Below are 24,875 nucleotides of genomic sequence, written 5' to 3'. Positions count from 1 at the left end.
AACTACTTGATGACTGAAATTATCACCAACATCACCCCAAGCATTAAATTAGAATAGAATAGATGTTGCCATTTGCACAGGTACAGGTACATTGGAATTCTTGTGCATTTCTCCCTGAGTCAGCTTCTACAAAAAAAGTTTAAATTATATATAAAATAGACTAGCATTATAAGAAAAAAAGAATAGAAAAGTACAAAAAAAGTAAAAGTAAAAATAAATAAGTTGTAGTAGCAGCTAAGTGATTTAAAATAAACTGTACAGAAGGTATACACTGTATTAAAGCAAATATATAATACAACAAAATAACAAAGGGGAACACTGTACAATGAAATGAAAAATATAAATAAGTTTTCTTGTCTCTAACTTTCTACATCTCTTATTGCACCTGAGGTTATTGCACACATTTTTCACATTATATAATTGCACTGTTTTTTTTGTTTTTAAGGTTAATATTGCACTTGTATTGCACTGTGAGGTGGTCAACTGTCCATTTAGTCTGTGAGGTGTGGGGTGAAGTACTTCCTTCCCATCTTAATGTCCTGTGCTACAAGTCTCATCTTCTGTAAAAGTGAATAAATAGGCTTAATAACTTAGGATGTAGGCTATTGGTGACAGACAGGCCTATATCAAACTGGATGATATCAGTTGACCAATAGGCTACATCTAAAATAGGCTACATGAATGTTAAAAATATGAAATGCTGCATGAAGACTGGATGCTTTCTTTTCCTTTTAAAGTAAGCGCAAAAGTTACCTCCTTACCTATAATTATCCTAACCTCCTTTTGTTATACACTGTATTAAAGCAAAGATATAATACAAAAAAAAAGGAGGTTAGGAAAAAAATGCAATTATATAATGTGACAAATGTGTGCAATTTCCTCAGGTGCAATAAGAGATGTAGAAAGTTAGAGACAAGAAAACATATTTATATTTTCATTTCATTGTACAGTGTTCCCCTTTGTTATTTTTTTGTATTATATCTTTGCTTTAATACAGTGTATAACTTCTGTACAGTTTATTTTAAATCACTTAGCTGCTACTACAACTTATTTATTTTTACTTTTTTGTACTTTTCTACTCTTTTTTTTCTTACAATGCTATTCTATTTTAAATATAATTTTTACTTTTTTTTTGTAGAAGCTGACTCTGGGAGAAACGCACAAGGATTCCAATGTACCTGTACTGTCCTGTACCTGTGCAAATGGCAATAAACATCTATTATATTCTAAATGCTAGTGGCAGTCTGAATTTTTTTTACAAAATGGTGAACTATTAAAACACATTTTTTACTATACACATCACACACACTGTACGGTCAGGTGTACTACTTTGTTCACTTCATTTGTCTGTCTACTCGCCGTTATATTGTATAGTTTCTGCTTATAATATCTCTACACTCATGCACTTCAACTTATGTCAATACTGTCCATCTACAACTCTGTTTTTGCACATTTACATTTAATCTTTCATATTTAATTTACAACCATTTACAACTCTGTTTTTGCACATTTAATCTTTCATATTTAATTTACAAGCATTTACGACTCTGTTTTTGAACATTTACATTTAATATTTAATATTTAATTTACAACCATTTACGACTCTGTTTTTGCACATTTACATTCAATCTTTCATATTTAATTTACAACCATTTACGACTCTGTTTTTGCACATTTACATTTAATCTTTCATATTTAATTTACAACCATTTACGACTCTGTTTTTGCACATTTACATTTAATCTTTCATATTTAATTTACAACCATTTACAACTCTGTTTTTGCACATTTACATTCAATCTTCCATATTTAATCTTCCTATTTAACACTAGTAATGTTTAGTTAAATCCTGGTTGTATATATTCACATTCTTATTTTTGATATCTTTTAGTACTTATTTACTTTGTAGTTAATATTATATTGTGTTTAGATTTACAACCATTTACAACTCTGTTTTTGAACATTTACATTCAAGCTTCCATATTTAATCTTTCTATTTAACACTAGTAATGCTTAGTTAAATCCTGGTTGTATTTTTGATATCTTTTAGTATTTATTTACTTTGTATTTAATATTATATTATGTTTAGATTTGCTAACGTTGTGTTGTTTTTTTTTTACTAATATTGTGTGTTTGGATAACCTGCTGCTGTAACGCCACAATTTCCCAGTTTGGGATCAATAAAGTAATTCTATTCTATTCCATGTTGTGCTCTCCCGTACAGTAGAGGAGGTGAGGTGAGTCGGGGGGGGCGGGAGGGCGGGGGAAGTCGCTCTGCGGAGTCCGGATGTGGACGTGGCACAGCGCTGCAGCAGTTCCGCTGAATGTCCGCTTCTGATACCGAGGAGGGATTAGTGAGAAACACCCCGGGACGACATCGTCTCTACAATTTGTCGACCAGCGGGTTTCACAGTTGTTCCCCATACTGAGGACAGCCTTACTACTTAACACACTTCGGAGGTAGGTTTCCATTTTATATAGATTAGTGTGCGTTAAACTAACCGGCTTTTGCTACGTTTGCTAATGCTAGGCTACTGGTAGCATCGCACTGCGAAGTAGCTGGTTAGCTCGGCTACTGTGCTAAGGTTTGCTATCCCCGGATGTAGCCGTTTGGTCACAGCTGATTCAGCCACTGCTGCTGTCATCATGAGATACAACGCCGCTTACGTTTAAGTTTGCCAATATTACTTGGAAGGTTTGTCAAATACAGGATGTTTTGTTTACATTCGTGATCGGGAACTGCTTGTTAGACTTCTAATGTTATTACTTTAGGATCTGTGTTGGGAAGTTTTGGTTGCTACATAGCAAGTGAGCTATTTGGTAATGCGGCATTGAGGTTTTCCCCGTTAGCACACTGCTATGCTTCCCAGCTTTTGTCGGGGTTTGCTTGTTCCCTACAGTAGGATTCTTGTGTTATACCTCCATGGCGTATCTTAATTCTCATAAATTCTCAAGTTTTGACTACTTTTATTGTCGTGTTAAACATGCTCCTTTTAAAAAAAACACAGCCAGGGCAGCATATGTGGGTCCCTCTGTAGGCCCGGCATACTAAACAGCTCCACGGCTCCAGCGATTGTATTTCTCGTTGTGGGCACCTGCATTGTTGAATTATTCAAAGGCCCCCGCTCGTTTAGCCCGTGTTTGTCTTGTTAGCTGATACTCATCACTGTCTTATAGGTTAGTCCACACTCCAGAGACAAGACAAGTGCATAAACAGCATGCACTACTGTTATGAAGGCTGAAGCTGACATGTGATATGAAGGAGTAATCATAATAATACAGTTGACAGCTCAACGGTGGTACCTTCATCTTATGACAACACTGTTATGACCACTTAACTCAGACACCTGCAGGAATCCAGCAAACATTACACACTGTCTGCATAGTGTCAGGTATTTAATCTCACAAACATGACAGTGAAAGTATCTATTACTTGTGGTTTGTGCCTGGGTTACGTTTTAGCTTGGTTAAAGCAACAAGGAAAGTTAAGATGTAGGGGAACTACTTTTTCTCTTTGCAGTTTTCCTTATGAGAGCCATGACTTTGTCCTCGTTGTGTGTGAACTTGATGGTTGTAAGTAGTCTGTAGGTGGGGCCAAGTAAATATAAAAAAGACAATGAAGGTGCTGTCACTTAACCAGGACATATTCACGTCACAAGAAAGTCAACATGTGACTGACAGTAAGAACCTATACAGCTATCAGTGAAAATAGCTTTACAGTTATTGAGTTTTTTGTGCAAAGTGTGTACAAACACAGTTTTGGTCCATGTCTTCTTGGGACTGCTTTCACTTCTCTCTGACTGAGTGTCGATGGAAATGGTTAAGGTTATCGTTTCTGTTCAAAAACATTAAACTGAATTTCTCTCTCATATGTTGAGAGGGTCTTGCAGATATGTCGTTTGTGGTTTTAGGATACCATCTGTAGTCCAGTTTTCCCTTTTAAGTATGGCATGCTGTGAAGGCAGACTATCCCTGCACCGGAAAGCTGTCCTCCTCCAGGCCCTCGACCTAAAACAATCACAGTACCCTTTATCCTTAATAACATCACATTCTGATAAGCTTTAACACACTGGGGGTCCTGGAAATACAATCTGCTTTTAGAGCCCGAAAACCTGCTAAACAGGATCATGGTTTTACATTTTTGTCTTTGTTTACAATGCCGTCTGACTCTGTGAATTTGTCATCCAGTTTTAGGTATGAACTGAGGATGAATGTAAACCAGCACACTCCAATGGCCTCACCATATGGCCAGCCTCAGCCAGGCTACGGCCAGCCTGGCTACGCACCCCTGGATGGGGGATACCCTGCACCCTACGCACCCTACAACGGCCCTACTTCAGCTTACCAGCCTGGGGCTCCACCACAAGGTAAACTGCTGTCTTTGAACAAGTTAAAGAGTGAATAAAAGGGATGTTCTGTAATTTTATATCTGGGCCCTATTTTTTACATGTTTTTTTTTTCAATGCAGTAGATCACAACATCTGTAAACATGTCACAGCTGTAATGACTGCAAACCTAATTTTATGACCATATGCACCAGTACGAAGTTTGCCCACTAACAGTGCTAAGAGGATCCCTGCAGTGCCAAACTCTTTTGAAAAGAAAATATGATGCCAGAAAAAAGTACTATTTTCAAAGACACTATCAGTGCTTTCACATTTGCAGAAAACTCCTGATATTTTCAGGAGGATCTGTATGTGTGAAATAGTGGTGCACACGTGTAACCGGTTAGTAAATCATAACCGTTTAGGAAAAATCAGTAAACGAAAACCGTTTTTTATTTATTTTTATTTTTATTTTTATTTTTTTATTAATGTTTTAGAGACACACATTCAATCATCTCTGATCAAAAATAACACATACTATTTATTTAGAGATTAATAAAGCTACAAATGTTCCACTTTGACAACGTTACTGCAATGTTGGATTGCGCAGTCCCGAGGGTCAGGCCCATTCGACTACGACCTCAGATCAGACGAGACAACCCGCTGAATTTAAGCATATTACTAAGCGGAGCGTTAACCTTCCTGCTTTGCGTTCCAACCGTGGTCAGGGCGCACAGGGGAGACTTATTTATCTGCTCCGGGGCCGAAGTTGTAGTCCTCAACTTCGGCGCTAACCCCCGTCACTTCACTGGGGTGCAGCAAGGCGTAAACAGACACAGAGAGTCCGGCTTGTTATTTTGAGGTACCGGGCCGTTTATTACGCTCGCAGAGCTTGAACTGTACATACACTTAACATCATGACTCTGACTTCTCCTGCTTATTCTGCTCCGGTCCCCGGCATCATAACATTGCCTCTCGCACACACCTGCTGAACACACACTCGCCTGGTTCTCTCTCTCTCCTCACTCACTCCCCCCACCCACACACATGCGCACTGAGCCATTCACAGACAGACATACCCTGCTCGTATAACTTCTATGGCAAGTTTTCTGTGTTACTTATATAGCCTACTTTATAAAGCACAGTTGTATCTGTCTGACAACTTTGAGTGGCGGCAGTGATGCGGAGGAATCTTTCTGAAAAGCGGCCGCACCCTCCAATGGTTGTATAGCGCGATTGCGGTCCACTTTTCTTCCTTTTTTTTCTTCTTTTTTTTATTAATAAAAAAAAAAACGGTTAACCATGTACACGAAAAAATGTACAATTTTTTGTACAATTTTTTGTAACCGTTAACACCCCTAGTGTGAAAGCAACCAACCAAATGTTTTGCTCAGACTTCATCCGGAGTTTCTCCTGCCAGACCCCTAGTATTCTTTTTTCTGAGAATGCAGCAGGTTATGCATTATGTTTTCTTTTAGTCTGTATGTTGTTCTCCACTCTTTTGTTGACATTTTGATTCTGTTACACGTAGCATTGAGAGGTAAATATTCTCATTATAGCATCGCATAGCAGACTCTCCTTCAGTGCTGTTTTTTTTACGTCACGTCTTACCTCAGGAGACCCCCGCCCCCTCCTGTCTGACAGGAGAGGTCTCTTGCTGTGAGGAGTATATGTGTACAGCCAGGTCAGGAGAATACCCGGTGTAGTCCAACTGAAATTATCTAAATAATTTCAGAAGTCTATATCTGAAAACGGCAACAATATTTTTGTGTTACTGTGTGTCACATAAACATCGTGTTGAATGCACATTAAGTATTTAAAACCCAGAAATCTCAAAATAATACAACAAACCAACTCACTGATTGAGGCAGCAGTAAACCAGCAATTCCTGCAAATTAAAATGATTTTTTCCCCCTTGGAGCTGTGTGGCTGTGCAGAATGCAATGCAACCATTGGACCTTAACACAAGAAGAATGTCCTTCTCTATAGCTTTGTTGTCAGAGACCTTCGTTGACGAATTAAAAAAAAAAAAACAGACAAAAACAGCGATAAGGACAAACTGTGACTGGTTACATTTGCTCTGAAAAATAACCTTACAGCCACTTGAATCTCATTACTTTTATTTACTAGTTTTGCAAAAGAAAACATGCAAAACAAGGCCCAGGTTCAAAAATACCAGAAATCCCTTTCAGGACTCTCAAGTCAGCCGTGATACACTTGCAGCGCTCATACAGCCATAACCTTGGGCTGTCCTTCTACCTGCTACCCGCCATGTGATTTGTCATGTATGTGTGAGAAAGAACAGCATAGCCCCTCAGCATACTAATCTAAATATGCCCTGCCCTGTCACATCTTCACATTGCTTTTGGCATTTCCCTTCATCTCTCTGTATTTGGCCTGTTTCCCCACTTTTTCTTGTATTTCAGGTTACTCTCCTTTCACAAGCTTTCCCTCTAAGGCTGTGGCCGCCAACCCAGTCTCTGACCTCTCCTCTCCTCTTGACTTAGGTAACTGCCTCCTTTCGTGTTCTTGATCATTTCACACTCCACATGCTCTGCGGTTCATTAAATCCTCTCTTTACCTACAGGCTGCACTCTTGCTGCCATGTCCTTCTCTGAGTGTACAATAAAAAAAAGTCTTGAAGAGTCAGTGACTTTTAAAAGTTATAAACTTTTTATCACCAAACTTTTTTTAATTATTTATTATATCCTTTTTGTTAGTGTGAAATAGAAGTTGCTATTTCAGTCTCTGCATCTTCTGATCATATTTGTTTCTATTTGTTTCATTTGACTCACACAGTCAGTGTCCAGTAGGAAAGTTGCAATGGGAAATCACTTTTTTAACACCCTACTACTCCACTGACTGTGAAACATCTACCTGGCAGAGTTGGCCTAGATTAAGCCTCCTCATTTGCAGCTCCCTAAACCTGTCACAGTTGTCTGATTGCCTTTTTAGTAATAACTGACCCTCTTGGCACACAGTCTCTCCTAGCATGGTGTCAGTATGTAGTCAGTGCTCCAAATCCCCAGAGGTTTAGTCCAGGAAATGTGATCAGTTGTCTTGAATAATTTGTTAGGGCACCCTACTTGCTTCAAGTCTTGTTTTGCTTTTTGAAATATTTGTTTTCAATTGGAAGACTGATATTAAATTAACATGAAAATATTTAATCCTAGATAACGTTTTACTTTTTGCAGACATATGTGTAATTTCTTCTGTATTTCAGGTCCTGTCAGGGGTCCTCCTGTTTCTGGAGCCCCTCCAGTCTCGGCTCCTCAACCGTATAATCAGTACAGTCACAGTCAAGGGGAAATGCAGAATGGACCCCCTCCTATGACACAAGCCCCTCCCAGGTAAATTCATGTGGGCTGATTGCTATAACCATATATGTAATAAGGCAAATGGGTTTTAAAGCATTGGTTTTTGGAAGCACAGGTACTTTTATTATTCCCGGTATCTTCGCTCGTAGCAGGTTATTGAAATTCTGCACCTTTTCCCTCACAAGTTCAGCTCATTCCCGCAGGTTACAGAATCCATATTGACATTTTAAACAACCGCTGGAAAAAAAAAAAAACTGACACCAAAAAACTTGGGGCTGCTCAAAAAAGACTGTCATGTGGGGACGCCAGATGGCCGGGCAGTTGTGTCGCACGCGCCCCATGTGCAGAAGCAGCGGCCGTGGGTTCAGGTCCGACCTCGGCCCTTTGCTGCATGTCGTCCCACACGCTCTCCTTCAGACATTTCTTATCTCTCGTCAGCTGTCCTATCTATGAAGGCAAAAGAACCCAAAAAATAACTTTAAAATAGAGACTGTCATGTGGTTAGTTTGGAAAGAAAGAGGACTCAAAACCAGCAAAGGAAAAGGATTTCAAAGGCACACTGAGTGTGATGTGTGATAAGAGATGGATTATTATTTGTAACAGACAGCAGTTGCTCGTGATTGAAATGCCTGGCATTGAAAATGAAGTGACAGAAAAACTGGAGCTTGCTGACGGTTATAAGTCTGATTTTTTTCTTCATGTGCTGGTATTGAACTTGAGATAAGACTAGTCAGTGCAAAGACTGCACTGGGAAAAAGTCTTGATGCTTTAACCATGAATGGATACAAGTCCCTTTTTGATAGTTAAATTAAATACACCTTTAATGAGTCAGCAAGGCCAATCCAGCAATTGAAAGACGGTTCCCTCTTTTGAAAACACTAAAATACAAAACCTTTTTATATTAGGTTCTGTTATTTATTAATATAAGGTTGGTTTATAGATCAGGCCTAACTTTGCCTTGTTCTAGTGTCCCATACACAGAGGCTTGTCCCGCCCTGCCTCGTATCATTTCTTTTTGCCTTTTCTTACGTGTCAACACTCATCTGCAGTACGTTTTATAAAGATGCCCAAACAACAAAACTGAAGTTTTTAAATTTCATCACGTCTTTAGTGAAACCCAACAGGTAATCCGTGTGTGGATGAGACTTGCTAAGGACATATCAGTGTTTCCCCTACCATTATATTAGGGGGGCGGCCCATCATGCCTTGGTATCTTGTATATGTGGAAAACACTGCACTGTAGCAGCTGCAGTTGATGTGCTCCCCATGATGTATTCTGTGGAGTGTGACCACTCAAGCACCAGAATCTGAAGGTTACGGATGATGAGAGGGAAGGAGTGGTAATGTTGATGCAAAGTAATAAGATTGTGCATAAGTACCAAATCTCGAGTCTGAGTAGAGTCTCAAGTCTTTCATGGGAAAGTCAGTCAAATGTAAAGTGTCATGTTACATTTGTGTGTGACTCAGCTCCAAGTCTGAAACTTGAGACCCCATCTCTGGATTGAAAAATATCATACTAGGTCTACTGCAAAACACTCACTGTCAGCATCAACACACTGCTAGGTGAAAATGACTTCAGAGTTCCTTTTCTTTTCTTCAAATATATTGTTTTGATTTTGAGCCCAAGTTGAAGTTCACTGAGTTTGTCTTGTTACTCATTGTGTTTATGAGCCCTGAAGAAACCACATAAACATGCACCATTTAAGTTACTAGATTCCTTTTCTGCCCTCAACCGATCTTGGAAGCATGAGCAAATTATATTACACGTCATGTTTTTTTCCCCCTATCCAATTTATGAATCTAGGTTTCTTGTTAACTTGGCGTATAAAACACACTCTTACATTAACCCGGTAACGTCACTCAATGTAAACTCACTGAGAGATTTGTTTGTATTTCAGGCCTGCTGTGTCTCAGTCATACAACCCTGCAGGGATGAACATGACAGGGCCCCCTCACCCCTCCTATCCTCAGCACTATGGGCCTCCTCCCACAATGCAGCAGGTCACTAACCAGATGACTGGGATGCAGATCAACTCTGGACCGCCGACCCCTGCAGGACCGGGATATGGTGAATAAGAATGAAGGATTATACTTCAGTGTTCGTTCATTCTTTTTTTTTTTCATAGATTTTAATCACTCTTTTCTTTCTCTCTCTCCTCAGCTCCACCTAACAGCTCTCAGCCTCCTGTTAGCACCGCCTACACTGCTGCACCTCCGACTTCCTACGCCCAGGGCCCTCCCCCTGCATCCTCTGCCCCCACCCAGCCACCACCTCCCAGTGGTCCTGCAGCTCCTCAGCAATACTATGGAGGCCCTTCACCTCCTTCTCAACAGCCATTCAACTCTTCACTCCCCCCTACCTCTCAGCAGCAGTTCACTTCCTCTGCTCCAGCACCTCCTCCCTCCCAACAAACCTTCCCTCCCTCCTCCTACTCAGGTCCCATGCCTCCAGCCAGCCAAGCTCCCGCTCCACCTGTCTCCCAGCCGCAGCAGTCCTTCCCTCCTCCAGCCCAGCCCCCCTTCTCCGCACCACCTCCTCCTGCCAGCCAGCCCCCAGCCTTCGCCCCTGGCCCGCCTCTCCAAAACCAGGGCTCCTTCCCACCGAGAGGACCACCTCCATCCTCTCAACCGGGGTCTTTCCCTCCTCCTGGTCCTCCCCCAGGTCCTCCCCCAACTTCCCTTTCATCTGGCCCATACCCCGGCCAGATGCCACCCCAACAGCATCCCCCTCCTTCCCAGCCATCTCCCTACCACTCAGGTCCACCTCCTCCCGGCGTTCAGATGCCTCCAACCTCCATGGCTCAGAGCAACCACCTGCCTCCAGGACCACCTGGCCCCCCTGGGCCCATGCAGCAGCCTCCACCTCAGCCAGGCATGCCTGGAGGATTCCCCCCTCAGCAGAATGGTGAGGGGACGACCTCTTAGTGGAAGACTAAATAATTGTTTTCTCAATCACTAAGCCCTTTTTTTCTTCTGTTCAGGTGCATTCGGGCAGGTGAGAGGTCCCCAGCCTGGCTATGCAGGCCCGTATCCCGGGCAACCAAACTACGGAGCCCCTGCACCAGCACCCGCTCCTGCTGCCCCTGCACAGAAAAGACTTGATCCAGATGCCATCCCTAGCCCGGTGAGCAGACGACCACACACAAACTTTTCTGAACCAAATTCCCAGTTTACAACCCCCCATCCATTTTTATAGGAGCCCTTATCTGTTCTCCTCAGCACAATCAAAGTGATATTATTAGGGAGGGATGACATATTGTAAGGGGGATTGCACAATATAATGCAGATTTTGCCCTAATAATATGGTCCAATCATGTGTAGACAGGGAGGATAGAAAAGCCCAAACACCTCTCATAATATAATGTGGCCTTCTTTTTATTACCATGTTATTAAATGTATAGATTTCCGGGGATTATTCACTTTATAAAGGTGGAACTTTTATAAAGCATGTGTCAAACACTCTGCTGGTATATGACTCTATATCTGTCTGTGCTTGACTGTCATTGTCTACAGTACCACTAATCTATGATCAATACTAATGATCAGTTTCTGTCTGAATAACAACAGCCTGCTGCTCAGCACAGTCTTGCTGAGATCTCTCTTCTCACACAACTTTTTTTTTTTTTCATATTTTCACTCTTTGTATGTATTTATTTTGTCCCGTTTTGGACAAAATGCTGGACAAACTTTTGAATATAAAGCAAGCGTCTGACATGCCGGCTGTGCAGAAATCAAGACATAGAATAGACCCAGACGCTATCCCCAGCCCAGTAAGTGTCCTGTGTGCCTGCCTTCTCCACCTTGTCCTCTCCGTCTGCTTGCACTAACATCCTCCACCACCTGTCCTTTCCCACCCCAACCCCCACCCCCCTCACAGTCACAGTGTAGTAGACAGACCCCTGTTGGAAATAGACTTAGTCTCTTAGACTTATGTTTAACTTCAGTGTAAGGGTCAGTCACAGGATTCTTGTGGGGTTTTACTATAACCTTCATAATGCCTTTAAGATTCAAGTCTCCCCGATTAGCAGTGATCAGAATAAGATAAAAACTGTATTAGAAAATGGAAAAATAAGGCACAGATAGTAAGTGGACTAAAACTGATGTGACTGAAACGTGAATGACTTAAATAGATAAAAAACATAAATGAACAGGTAATAAAGCAGAAAATGGTATACTCAGAGATACAGTCATTTGTTCTAAATCTGTAACTTATGATGGAGGTCTGTAGCTGATCGAGCTTATTGACAAAACAACAAAAATCTACTCACCATGCTCCCATCCAAAATACTGTAAATATACCGTGATACTTTCCATCAGAGATACATTTTGTTATCTAGTGTTTTTCAGCAGCACTGTGGCTCTAACAGCTGCTAGCTAAATTAGCTTTCAGCTAATAAAATTAATTCATAAGAATAGCTGCTGCTACCCAAACAGCAGCTCCAAAGGGCTCATCCATAACATGTTGTACCGCATTTGATTAACAATGCAAGAACCTATGGGCAAAAACACCTGACTATTTCTTTGTAAGGAACAGTATCTTTCGAAAGCCTCCATTAGTTTCCTACAGTACCATTATCATATCTGTCTGCAGGAAAGCAAATGTTTCCAAAAATGTCAAACAAATCCCCATTGAACGGGTTTGTTCGTTTTCTGCTTTATATGCAGTGTAATCAATAATGATCCCTACTACCTCACCTTCATCCCATTGTTTTCTTTGTGTTTGAAGAAGCAGCATACTTAAGTCTGACACTTTCCTTCGCCCCTTCTCTCTCTGTTTCCTGCATGCTACTGTGCACTGTTTGGACTTACTCACCCTTCCTTTCGTTAACAGCATGATTTAATAACCCTGCCTTTTTTTCCTCAGGGATGTCATTTAGTTTTGCCTTGAAAGTCAGTTTGTCATATTTGTACAACCAACATCTGCATACGCATGCACCATATCGAACATGGCTCATCTCAAAAGTTCTTTATCCTCAGACGTTGATGGGTTCCATTGTGTGTTTAGTAGCTCAACATGTGTGTAGGGGTTGTGTGCAAGCCGTCTCCTGCATGGGTTTAAATGTTCCTTCTTTTTTTTAGACTGTGTGAGACCCTGGGACAATGTGTCATCATGTGCACTTCACATGTGTGTCTTTCTGTTGTAAACATGTATGGAAGATGTGACATTGTTATCCCCTTCTCTCCATATTAGATCCAGGTAATAGAGGACGACAGGGCTAAGAGCACGGAGCCATTCACAACAGGGGTCAGAGGTCAGGCCCCACCGCTGGTCACCACCAACTTCCAGGTCAAAGACCAAGGTAGGCCCTTCTTGAGGAAGTAACATTAAATGACTCTTTCCAATAGCGTTCTTAATTTCTCACAGGTTTTTTTCTGGGACGGTATAAAAAGATCACCAAAAGAACTGCCAATTTCCACTTAGTCCACGGGTTTTCTCTGTCTAGCAATGCGCACCATGCCCCACTGGGTCTGTTGCTGGAGCGTGAGCACAGCGGTTTGCAGCCATAAGTAGCTGTACACACATCACAGGAGAACTACAAGATCATGTGGAATAAAGAGACATACCTGGTCTTTCTGAGGTTGATTTGATGCTCCATGGGTCTCTGTTTTGATGTAATGTTGATAGAGTGATGGGAAATACGATCTTACGTCTGTAAATTGTGGGTATTTTTTTTTCAAAAGTGACTGGACGCTCTGTGCATTTCTTTGTCTGACTTCCTGTCCGGGTCGTTCTATTCTGTCCATCTTGATGCGTGTTTTGTCGAAAAAAATAGACTTGCAGCGTATTTGAAACGGAGCAGAGCGTAGTCGAGCTGCTGGCACGTGCTAGAGACGGGCCGTTGCGCTCGCTGTGGAAACAGGAGCATTGACTAGAGTGGCAGTGAACAGCGGCGTTACAGACCGTGGCGCTGACGGAGTATGTGGAAATTGGCAGTTAAGAACAACCCCTAAAAGTGAGGCCAAAATATTTAGAGCTCCCCCTACTGACTGGTTGCAGTGTAGGTCATAAGCTTGGCCTCCCCCATGTTAACAGATGGGACATGGAGCAAACTTTGAAATCAAAATACATGTCGACTACATTTTGGAATGGCGAGAGGAACCCTAACAAACACTTGGGTGCAAGAATCTTTGAACTCTCCATAACCATGAATGTCTGCTTCAAAGCGACACAAGAATCAGTTCTGCTGCAGCGACCTGAATTATCTTTGCTGTTTTATTGTTAAGTTTAATGTTTTCTTTGGTAAGCAGAAGGGGCTTCACCTCAATTCTGGGAAATGTCTTTGCTCCAAATGACTTCAACAGCACAATATGTCAGCACACGTCGAGGAGTTATGTTATCGTTTCAGTTTTTTACAATTAAAGGGGATGGAAATGAATCGTCGATAATTGTCTAAAGTCAATGGTTTTACTTTCTATAACTTAAGACCTGCTGACTTTTCAATCTGATGAAGGTTATGTGTTACCTGTGTAATGATTGTAATATTAATAGAGAGTCTGTGTTTGTGTTTAGGGAATGCCAGTCCCAGGTTTATCCGCTGTACGGCCTATAACATACCTTGCACAGCCGACATGGCCAAGCAGTCTCAGGTGCCGCTGGCTGCTGTCATCAAGCCCCTCGCCACGCTGCCGCCAGACGAGGTAAGCGATGCCCCCCTCCTCTTTCCACTCCCTCCTGTCTCCCCTGTAAGCCCTGTTTACTCTGAGCTCTTTCCTTCTGTCTGATCGGACCTTTATGACACCAAATCCTTTGAGAGGTAACATTTTTCGTTGGAAAGCCAACAGGAGGACAAAGAAAGATTACGTTTTGACGTCATCCAAATTACTTACTGGTAATATATACAATATCCAATTGCCTCCACTTCCACTTTCCCGAGCCAAAGCCTTTGGTTGACAGATGGTGGAATAAGCTTCCAGTGAAAGGAGCTGTCTATCAAATATTTATAGCATGTTATCTTTGAGAGTCTGGCAAAAACTTTCCTATTAATTAATAAGTACAATATCAGAAAGTCAGTGTTACTGCCTTATTAATGTTTTAGTCATTTGTCAAGCCGTAAAAGCTCAATGGTTCATGTTTTTAGGTTTTCAAATGTGAGAACTTGATTCTGTTCTTCTTCATGTTGAATAGTAAACGGAATATGTTTGTGCTTATTGCTGTTTGTGATTTAAAACAAAACATTTGAACACTTTTGAACTTTCTGTGATAAACTGTACGAGGGCTTTATTAGATTATCGATCAAACTTTATTGGTTAAGCACTTTTCATAGATATGTAGCACAAAGTGCTTTACATCAAAATAAATCAAACAGCATTAACATGAATCCCAACCCCACGCCCACCCCACAACCCATTAACAAGGTGAGAAAGAAAGAAATAACCACAGGTCCTTCGATGTATTGTCTATGCAGCAATTTCCCAGTATCCGAGACAAATTTCTCCCTAGGGAGACGAATAAAGAAACCTTGACCTTGAGGTCCTGCAAATGGAGGGAACGCTATCATGGATTCTTAATGAGGAAACACAGGAGGTTAAAGGGTTCAAATTCAAGATTGTAAATAATATAATAATAAAACGAGCAAAAAAAAACTTTATAGACCAAATAAAGGCTGCAAATAATAATAATTATCACTATGTGTTGTTTTAATACACTGAAATAATCTATAAAACTTCATAAAAATGTGAAATATATTGATCACATTTTTCAGAGCAAAGTGATGTCACCCAACGTTGAAGAATCTCCACCTACTCGCAAAGATTACAATGACAAGCAGAAAGTTTCTGTAGCTGTAAACACTGAAAATGTCCTTTTGGTGGGATCAGTAAATGTTTATTTTACCTTTATCTAATCTCATCTCAGAAACAATGAATTATCTCTGTCATCTCATCTCACTGGAGGGTTGTAGCCCCACCGATGTGGAAAGGGATGTTTGCGTCATTCTGACTTCCTGTTTGTATTTCTGTCTCTTTACCTGTATGTTCCAAAGTGCAGTCAGTAAGCAGTCGGGAGGTTTCAGGGCTAAAGCCTGATATGTAGTCTTTATCAGCGGATGTTATGTAATGTGGGATTATCTCTCTCAGATTCACTGAGGTGGGAGTGGCTGCATGACCTTGTTTCACTCACGCTACATGTGTGACACACATCCATCTGGACCAGTTCTACATGATGTCCCTTTGAACAACATTTGATGACAGAGGGTGTAAATATTTACTGCAGTGCCACTCACATCACATCCTGTTTCAGTAAATCCATTCACATTAGGATTTCTTTTAGATGAAGCCAGGTCTGTAGATGAATTGTTGATTTCAAGTGTGCCCTCCTCAGAACTCCAGATTATTCCATCAGAATGATCTTAATCCGTTCATTGCATTTCTTGTCAGATCCCCCCGTACTTGGTGGACCACGGCGAGAGTGGTCCGATCCGCTGCAACAGGTGCAAGGCGTACATGTGTCCCTACATGCAGTTCATCGAGGGAGGTCGCCGCTTCCAGTGTGGCTTTTGCAGCTGCGTCACAGAGGGTGAGTAACTACACACTCCTCCACAGTGTTGTAGACTCTTTTCAGAGTCGCACAAACTTTTTAAAGATGCACCCTTTATTAAGATGCACGGCAATAAAAGTATGCCAACCAGCATTGGGTTAAACATCCTTCACTCTGGAGAAGAAGGAAACGTTCTGTCAGCATGGTTTCATGTCACACTCATAATAACAGCTTCTATTTATGACAGGGAGACTAATTAAAGTCCCCATGAAACTGAACTTTGAGAGTATCTAACTGCCGTGTTGTACTGCCAGCTGAAACGGGATCTAACAATCACAAGATGGAAGGGGGGACATAACGTTGGGATGAATTTGAGTCGTTAGTATCAGCAAATCTTTTATTTGGTAAGCAAATCAATAAACAATCCTGAGTGCAGGATGAGTCATGAGACATTTGAATTGTTAACAGGAAGTGAAAATATGTGCTTGAGCACTGATTGGAGCACTCACTCACACTAGTCAAACAAAGTGGACTTTGAGGGTGAAGCGTGCAGGGGGACGGTACAGATGGCCTAGTGTGAGTGCACCTTAAGTCAGCATAGGTGCAGACTAGCTTTAGGCATGGCAGTTGAAAGGGAGAGTTTGCAGGAGTGGCTTTAGGAGGTCTCAAAGGGTCTGTGTTCATTTATTGAATTTGATTTTCCAAATTAATGAATTGTGCTGATGCTACCTGGTCGTTTCCCCGCAGTGCCTCCACATTACTTCCAGCATCTGGACCACACCGGGAAGAGGATGGACTGTTACGACAGGCCGGAGCTTTCGCTGGGCAGCTATGAGTTCTTGGCGACTGTCGACTACTGTAAGGTGAGTTTAAAAAAAAAAAGAAGAGCTGTGTCCTGCAGTAAACAAACAACTTCCATTATTGTTTTAAGAGCTCTGTTTGGAAGATTGTAATGTCTTCTAAATTCCCCCGGTATGGAGTCTGATGCAGTTTATGTATCCATGAATCCCTTCAGTGATGTGCAAAAATACTTCAGTGTAATAGAAGCTTGTAACATGAATGTTAGTAGAAGTCAGAATGATACAATAATGAACACATCAACAACAATCTACAGAAGGAAAGCCGTTATTTGCACCTAATTATTCTGTAAGCTAATACAAGCCGAGCCTGTAGGCTGCTCAGTGGAGTCTCGCTGAAATCGTTTTTTTCTTGATTAATGGGTATTAGATGTAAACGATTGTCTGCAGGGTTTACACTCTGTTATCTATATAGGTAAGACCTTTTTGGGGGTGTTAAAAGTGAGCTCATAAAGCAGTTCACTATATATGTTCACCACACAAAGATGAGATTAATATACCAACCTGTAAACCGGTGAGTGCTTGTGAGGTATTTGCATTTCTTTTTACTTGACCTTATCTGTCATGATCCTGATATTACCTCAAGCACTTTTCACTCCTTTGCACTCCTGGAAGTTTCTAGAATTTTTTTAATGCCAGTCTGCCGTTGGGCCCTGAAATCTTCCTGAGTTGCTCTTTCACATATCTGTCAGCTGGGTGTGGGTGTGTGGGAATGTCTCAGTAGGCCAGACACAACATAAAAAAGGAACAGCAGAAACGAAACAGCGGGAAAGAACACACTGATGAACAGAGAAGAGTGAGAAGATGCTTTGTTACGCACACAAAGATCGAGCCGGTCCTAGCACCAGTCCCGGGATCTAAATGTCATCACTCTCGCCTACTTGTTTGTGATGAGTGTTTCCTGCGTCACATATTTGCTCAGCTTGACTGCTTGCTGAAATATTACAAAGGGACAAGGAAGGAAAAGTTTGGGTAAAGACATTGATGAGAGTGAAAGTGACCTAGTGACAAAAACCCAAGAGCAAATTTTAGTTTGCTCCTAGTTTGACTCCTACGCTTTTATTTGTTTCATACTTGGATTTAATCTTTTTTTTTTTTTTAAATCTATCATTCCAGGTAAAGGCCTTTACATGTGACTTCATCCATTATCTTTGCTTATATTTAACAGAATAACAAGCTCCCTCAGCCTCCAGCCTTCATCTTCCTCATCGACGTGTCCTACAACGCTGTGAAGAGCGGGATGGTCAACATCGTTTGCGAGGAACTCAAGACCCTTCTCGACTATCTGCCGAGGTACTCCAACATAAAATACAATATAGGGATGGGTAGGAGGAAATGATATTAGATAGGAAGAGTTCAGGAAGTAAAGGAGAGAGAGAAAGTGAAAAGTGAAGGATAGAAATATGCAGCTGAGACAGAAAGTGAGGATGAAGAAGATAAAACAAAGCCATGACAAAGGAGATTTAAATTGCATAGTTGTTGGTTTTCATGCTTACTTCATGTAATTAAATGCAAACTTGAACACTGTGTTTCTGTGCTCAGGGAAAACCCAGAAATGGACTCTGTGGTGCGTGTTGGTTTCGTCACCTACAACAAAGTTATGCATTTCTACAACGTGAAGTCGAGCTTGGCCCAGCCTCAGATGTTGGTGGTGTCAGACGTGTCAGACATGTTCGTACCGCTGCTCGACGGCTTCCTGGTCAACGTGAATGAGAGCCGGCAAGTTATCGAGAGGTGAGGAGGCATAAACTAAATGCTTATACACACACACACACACGATTACAGAAACATATGGAGTCTTAGGACGAACACATTGATGCCATTTGTGTTTTCCAGTTTGCTGGACCAGATCCCAGAGATGTTTGCAGACACCAGGGAGACAGAGACGGTCTTTGGACCTGTCATCCAGGCGGGACTCGAAGCGCTCAAGGTAAAAAAATAAATAAAAGTTTTGGTTGGATTTCAAAAGTCTGATTGGGTTTTTGAATTAAAATCTCCTTCTTTCATCCGGTGTAGCAAACATACTGAGAAAACAGTCAGTCTAAACACGTGTAGAGAAGACTGAGCAGATTGTCTCTAAAACGTACAGAGACTCTTTACTCCTTTGTCTGTTCAGTGGAGCTGATATGCCTGATGATTTGTTTGTTTGTCACTTCCTCAGGCTGCAGACTGCGCAGGAAAGCTCTTTGTGTTTCACACGTCTCTGCCCATCGCAGAAGCTCCCGGAAAACTAAAGAACAGAGAAGATAAGAAGCTGATTGGGACAGATAAAGAGAAGGTAAACACAAGTGTGGAAACTTTTAACAACGTAAATTAGTTGTAGTGGTTTCAATAGGTTTTGCATGTCGCTGCTTCAAGAAGTCTCCACACTGACTCCTCTTCTTCTCTGGTCTCCCTCAGTCTCTGTTTCAGCCCCAGGTGGGTTTCTACAACACTCTAGCTAAGGAGTGTGTAGCTCAAGGCTGCTGTGTGGATCTCTTCCTCTTCCCCAACGGGTATGTTGACGTTGCTACGTTAGGGGTGGTTCCTGTCTCCACCGGAGGGTCTGTCTACAAATACACATACTTCCAGGTGAGAGCCAATCTTTTACTCTGTGAGGTGTGTCCCGCTGTGATCATGTTTAAAATACCAGCTGGGAAACGACTTTCCTGTGTAACATATTGTGTGTGTTTTCTTTATCTCAGGCTCAGTCGGACAGAGAGCGATTCCTGAACGACCTCAGACGAGATGTTCAGAAACTCGTTGGCTTTGACGCCGTCATGAGGGTGCGGACAAGCACAGGTACGGATTCCAACATATTGAAAATATTTTAAAAAAAAGAAAGAAATCTGTTTGGTCAAGAACAAAGATACAAATGGCTTCATGATCTGTCTCTTTCTTTCTCTTTCTCTGTCTCCACCCCCACCCCACCCCACCCACCCCCCCCACCCCCCCCCCCCCTCAGGTGTCCGAGCGACAGACTTCTTCGGCTCCTTCTTCATGAGTAACACCACAGACGTGGAGCTGGCGGGCCTGGACTGTGACAAGGCCATCACTGTGGAGCTCAAACACGACGACAAGCTCAGCGAGGAGACGGGGGCTCTCATGCAGGTGGGTGCAACAATATCCTTTAAGGAAAAGCATTTTTAAGAAAGGAATACATTTAATGTGTAGTTTTTACCGGGTTATTACCAAAGTACTTAGCCAAAAAGCCCTTTAGGGTTACTACTGTTTGATGTCCTACAAGGTGCTGTTGGATTATGGAGTCACATAATCTTACATCTCAGACATTGAGTCCATCAGTCAGTTGATCTGGCATTCAATTTTATTTAGACTTCAGCAGGACTATGATAATAAACAAGCTCTGGGGAACCAGTGATTTTAGGATTAGTGTTAGGGTTGACATTTAAAGACAGAGACACATCTGAAAAGTGTGAATAATGAGTGTATTAAAATATACTTAGGGGGAGCATATCTAAATACTCCTCATCATTTTATGGATGCAGTGCCATCCTGGATATCTTGATGTAAAGTTCTAATCCACAAATGATAGATTTATTAAAATACTAAGAGCAAAATGTAAATAAGTCCTGAGCCGGTTAATTTGTAAGAAACGCTCGTCTTTGTTTCCCCCACAGTGCGCCGTGCTGTACACCAGCTGCAGCGGCCAGAGGCGTCTCCGCATCCACAACATGGCGGTCAACTGCTGCTCTCAGCTGGCTGACCTCTACCGCAACTGTGAGACCGACACAATCATCAACTTCTTCTCTAAATATGGTGAGGAGCGGCTTGCGGTGTTAGCAAGGAGAAATGTACGACTAACATTTTCTAAAAATGTGAGAAAGTAACCCTCAGCTGCTCATGGGGAGCAGTAGAAAGCTGCAGCTGTGTTTTCTTGTTGGTCGGAATGTACTGCACTTGTGATAGGGCTTTCTAACTTGCCGGAAACCTCCTAAAAACTCCTGATGTTTTAAGGAGGATCTGTGTGTATGAACACAAACAGCCAAGTTTTTCCCTCTGACTTCCTGAATTTCTCCTGCCAGCCTCCTAGTATTTTTTCCACATAAAATAGGAAGAATGCTCATGTGAGGAAGCGGCAGGATATTATCCAGAGAACACGCATCGAGCCAGCGGGAGACAGTGGTGACGTTTATATCCTGTGACAGGTTCACATTGCACAGACTGTATGCACGCGACAGCTACGATCTCCCTGCACGTTTTTTAATCTGCTGCATTACTTTTTCTGTTCTCCATTATGTTCCTTCTCCACTCTCTGGTTGATTTTCTGATTCTGTTCACTGCGCATAGCATTGATATAAAGGCAGACATTGACATTATAGAGACGTGCAAAGGACTCTGTTGCGTCAAGTCTTACACCAGCTTTTCATAATTCAGATTCAGGTGTAACTTATTTTCTTTCAGAGTCAAACACACATTCATTCCTGGTTAATTTAACACTCGTGGATCGCCCCCTCATAAGTATACATGTGTGTGTTGCAGCCTTCCGTGGCATCCTGAACAGCCCCACCAAGGCGGTGAGAGACACTCTGATCAACCAGTGTGCTCAGATTCTGGCCTGCTACAGAAAGAACTGCGCAAGCCCCTCGTCAGCTGGTCAGGTACTGAAAAGATTCATCACTCTGTAATTAGTACATACTTACAAACACATCGCATCCTCAAGTGGTTATCACACCACTTGAGTTTCTTGGTGTTCAGTATGATGACATGCCTGTTTGCAGATTTTCTCAAACTTGTATTTACTCTCAGAGATTTGTCAAATTAGTTAATTTCATAAGACAATAAAATATATGAAATTAAGGAATAAACCGCTGGGTATTGGAGTGTCTGACATTACACCTGTGTGTTTTTCCAGCTGATCCTTCCAGAGTGCATGAAGCTGCTTCCCGTTTATCTGAACTGTGTGCTGAAGGGCGACGTGCTGCTGCCGGGCGCCGACGTCTCGCTGGACGACCGGGCGTACCTGAGGCAGCTCATCAGCTGCATGGACGTCTCAGAGAGCCACGTCTTCTTCTACCCTCGCCTGCTGCCACTGGTGAGACCAAACACACACACACACACATACACACACACACACACACACACCTCATTCCTGTATGTGAGGATGAGAGCGTGTAAGGCAGCTCTTTTTAAACTTCTGTGATCATACAGGAAGCAAGTCTCATGTTTGTTTTGTAAAATACGTCTTTGCTGCTCTCTTACTCAACATGATAATAGTGTTATTCATTTTACTTTCTTAGGTCACCTGCATAAATCTGCAAAATCACGCTCTAATGGTGCAAAGAAACAGCTGTTTTTTACGTTATTACGCTTCAGATTTGGATTACAGAACATTTCATCTTTTCATTGGATGAACATAAAGCAGTAAAAGCACTATTCCGTCATTTGATGGCATCGCTTACATATTCATCGGTCATCGTTTCTTTCTCTTTCCACTCTGCAGACGAAGTTGGAAAGCGACTCGTTGCCGGTTGCGGTGCGAGACTCTGAGGAGAGGCTGTCTAAAGGCGGAGTTTACCTTCTGGAGACAGGACTACACCTCTTCCTGTGGGTGGGCGCCAGCGTTCAGCAGGAGCTGCTGCTCAACATCTTCGGCACGCCGAGCTTCAGCCAGATAGACCCGAGCATGGTGAGGGAACGCATCACCTCCTGTGTTGTGTTTGATGAAGGCGGCAGACTGACCAGCGGCAGTTTCACAACTAGCACAACTATTTTGTGTTAACACAACACATTTCTTTCATTGTCTTTTAAATGCCGTTTCTCTTTGTGCTCTAATCATTTCTTGTAATTTTATAGATCCACAAAAAAAAAAAAATTTGAGTACATCTTTATACCAAAGGGTTTTATGATCATATTCTTGGTTTGAATGACAATGAAATTAAATATTTACGTGACGATCACCATGTCTATTCCACCCAGCTCTGTTTCACTTCCTGAATGTCACTGTCGTGTGTTTCAGACGAGCCTGCCAGTGCTGGACAACCCGTTCTCCCAGAGACTCCGAGAGATCATCGACTCCTTCCGAGCTGAACGATCACGATACATGAAGGTAAACTTTATTCTGCTCCCTGTTACAAGTCTGAAGGTACAGACACTTTGTGGGCCTCTGAACAAAACTAGACTTGACACATTGCTTTGACGACTCCCCTTTCTTCATTGAAACAAAAGATACATCAGTGTCAATACAAAGTTAGATTTGAACACAATTCACTTTGTACTTTATTTCAGACCCATAGGTCCATATCATATACCGTGAAATGTGGTGTAAAAGACACACTCTTAATACCGAGAACTCTCTCATATGTTCTTTTCTATTTTTAAACCAAAGCAAGCTTTTAGAAAACAGAGAAAATGAAATACGAAGCAGAAAGAAATAACTAAGGACAAGAGGCGTTGTCATCCTCTACACATAGTTCACAAATTCCAATCTGTGTAAACAGATGTGCCCTCCAATATTTTTTCTGAAGCCTGTACACAGAGAACATAGCTACCTTACACTCTGAATTAGTCAAATAACATTATAGAGTAAAGAAGAATAAAGACATGAAAAAATATGTAATAAAGTAAAAGAAACATGACAGTGTTGAACCTGTCGGAGCTTCAAAAAGTGCTGTTTTGTTTCATAACATATATAACATATATATAACCAAAAAAAAATGATGGTTTCACCCTCCTCCCTCTTCCTGCATGCTCTCTGTTTCTCACTCGCTCTCTCCTCTGGTTGCAGCTGATGGTGGTGAAACAGGAAGACAAAACCGAGCTGATATTCAGACACTTCCTGGTCGAGGACAAGAGCGCCAGCGGGGGAGCGTCATACGTGGACTTCTTGTGTCACATGCACAAGGAGATCCGCCAGCTTCTCAGCTAGGCCGACAGAGTCCAAACCTTCACCTTAATGACATCCCCCCCCCCCCACCCCGCCCACCCCCACCCAAACAAACCCGCCTCACCAAGTTCACCTTCCCTGTGAGAGAAAGCGCTTTATCTTTTTTTTTTTTTTTTTTTTTTAAACCTAATATACTAAAGCTCTCCTCCCGTCTGTCAGCTGAGCATCAGAGGCCAGCTGGCAGATTCCATCATGTGTGTGTGTTTGTGTGAATGTGTGTGTGAGAGATGGAGAGTCTGATGATAATAGAGCTTTACTCTGCCTCAATCTACTGCTCCAACACAGCAGGAGCGAAATAACTGACGAGGAAGGGTAATGTATATACACAAGTGAACAATAATGTATGCAACAGACTGAGTGATTGGCGGGGACGGCTGGTGTTGACTGTAGTCGGTGTACTGTCTGTATTACGAGCACTGAAAGGCTTTTCTGGGCGCATAAACGACCCTCAGATAGCAAACACTTTTTATATGATTGAATCCCAATAGAGTGAAGGACACCTGCATACATATTAAATAAATGCTGTTATTTTCTGTCTATTTTCTCCTTTTAATCATGGCCTTAGTACCCCCTCCCCACGCTGCTCCAATCATCCATAAAAGTGTGTGTATGTATGTGTGTGTGTTTACAAACGGGAGAGGATAAGTCACTCAGTCCTTATTTACCAGTGTGTCTCCAGGTGTGAGCATACATTTGGATGCTCACACCTGGGTCTGATGACTTTTCACCTGCAGGAAGCATCAAAGAAGTGTCGTGAAATGTATGAAATGTGGTTTTATCACCCACAAATAAACAGAAAAAGTAAAGGTTTCACAATCATGACAGTGATTGATGTGATCCGTATTTGTTTCAAAACAGGCTCTGTTGAGTTTTTTTTTGTTCTCTGTGCTCAAACGTTAAAGCACTTACAATCCAGATGTGCATGTTATGAGAGGAAGCTTTCATTAGATCAAAGTCTATGCAGCAACAAGAGAGACCAGAAATAACAAATAAAGAATCAAAGAAATCCAAGACAGG

The 24,875-nt window shown here is 41.9% G+C and overlaps 1 protein-coding gene across 4 annotated transcripts; it reads left to right on the top strand.

Moving 5' to 3' along the window:
* The first annotated feature begins 2,299 nt into the window (after positions 1-2,299).
* Positions 2,300-24,680, top strand: sec24c (SEC24 homolog C, COPII coat complex component). 4 transcript variants are annotated; one of them, XM_061029116.1, is made up of 25 exons: positions 2,300-2,460; positions 4,189-4,367; positions 6,752-6,832; positions 7,549-7,675; positions 9,541-9,710; positions 9,804-10,547; positions 10,624-10,766; positions 11,344-11,412; positions 12,834-12,942; positions 14,154-14,281; positions 16,019-16,157; positions 16,866-16,981; positions 18,144-18,268; positions 18,518-18,709; positions 18,812-18,905; positions 19,137-19,253; positions 19,376-19,546; positions 19,660-19,756; positions 19,920-20,065; positions 20,593-20,731; positions 21,455-21,573; positions 21,828-22,007; positions 22,416-22,601; positions 22,932-23,021; positions 23,700-24,680. In XM_061029116.1, exons 2-25 carry the CDS (start codon positions 4,208-4,210, stop codon positions 23,838-23,840), a joined length of 3,783 nt encoding a protein of 1,260 aa, XP_060885099.1. In that variant the 5' UTR covers positions 2,300-2,460; positions 4,189-4,207; the 3' UTR covers positions 23,841-24,680. The 4 variants fall into 4 exon arrangements, with proteins under 4 accessions (XP_060885099.1, XP_060885101.1, XP_060885100.1 ...); XM_061029118.1 differs by lacking the exon at positions 6,752-6,832; XM_061029117.1 differs by lacking the exon at positions 11,344-11,412.
* The last annotated feature ends 195 nt before the right edge of the window (positions 24,681-24,875 follow it).

The sequence above is a fragment of the Labrus mixtus genome, chromosome 21 (genome assembly GCF_963584025.1).
Source record: "Labrus mixtus chromosome 21, fLabMix1.1, whole genome shotgun sequence".
Classification (NCBI taxonomy): Eukaryota; Metazoa; Chordata; class Actinopteri; order Labriformes; family Labridae; genus Labrus; species Labrus mixtus.
This window is presented reverse-complemented; position numbering and strand designations above follow the sequence as displayed.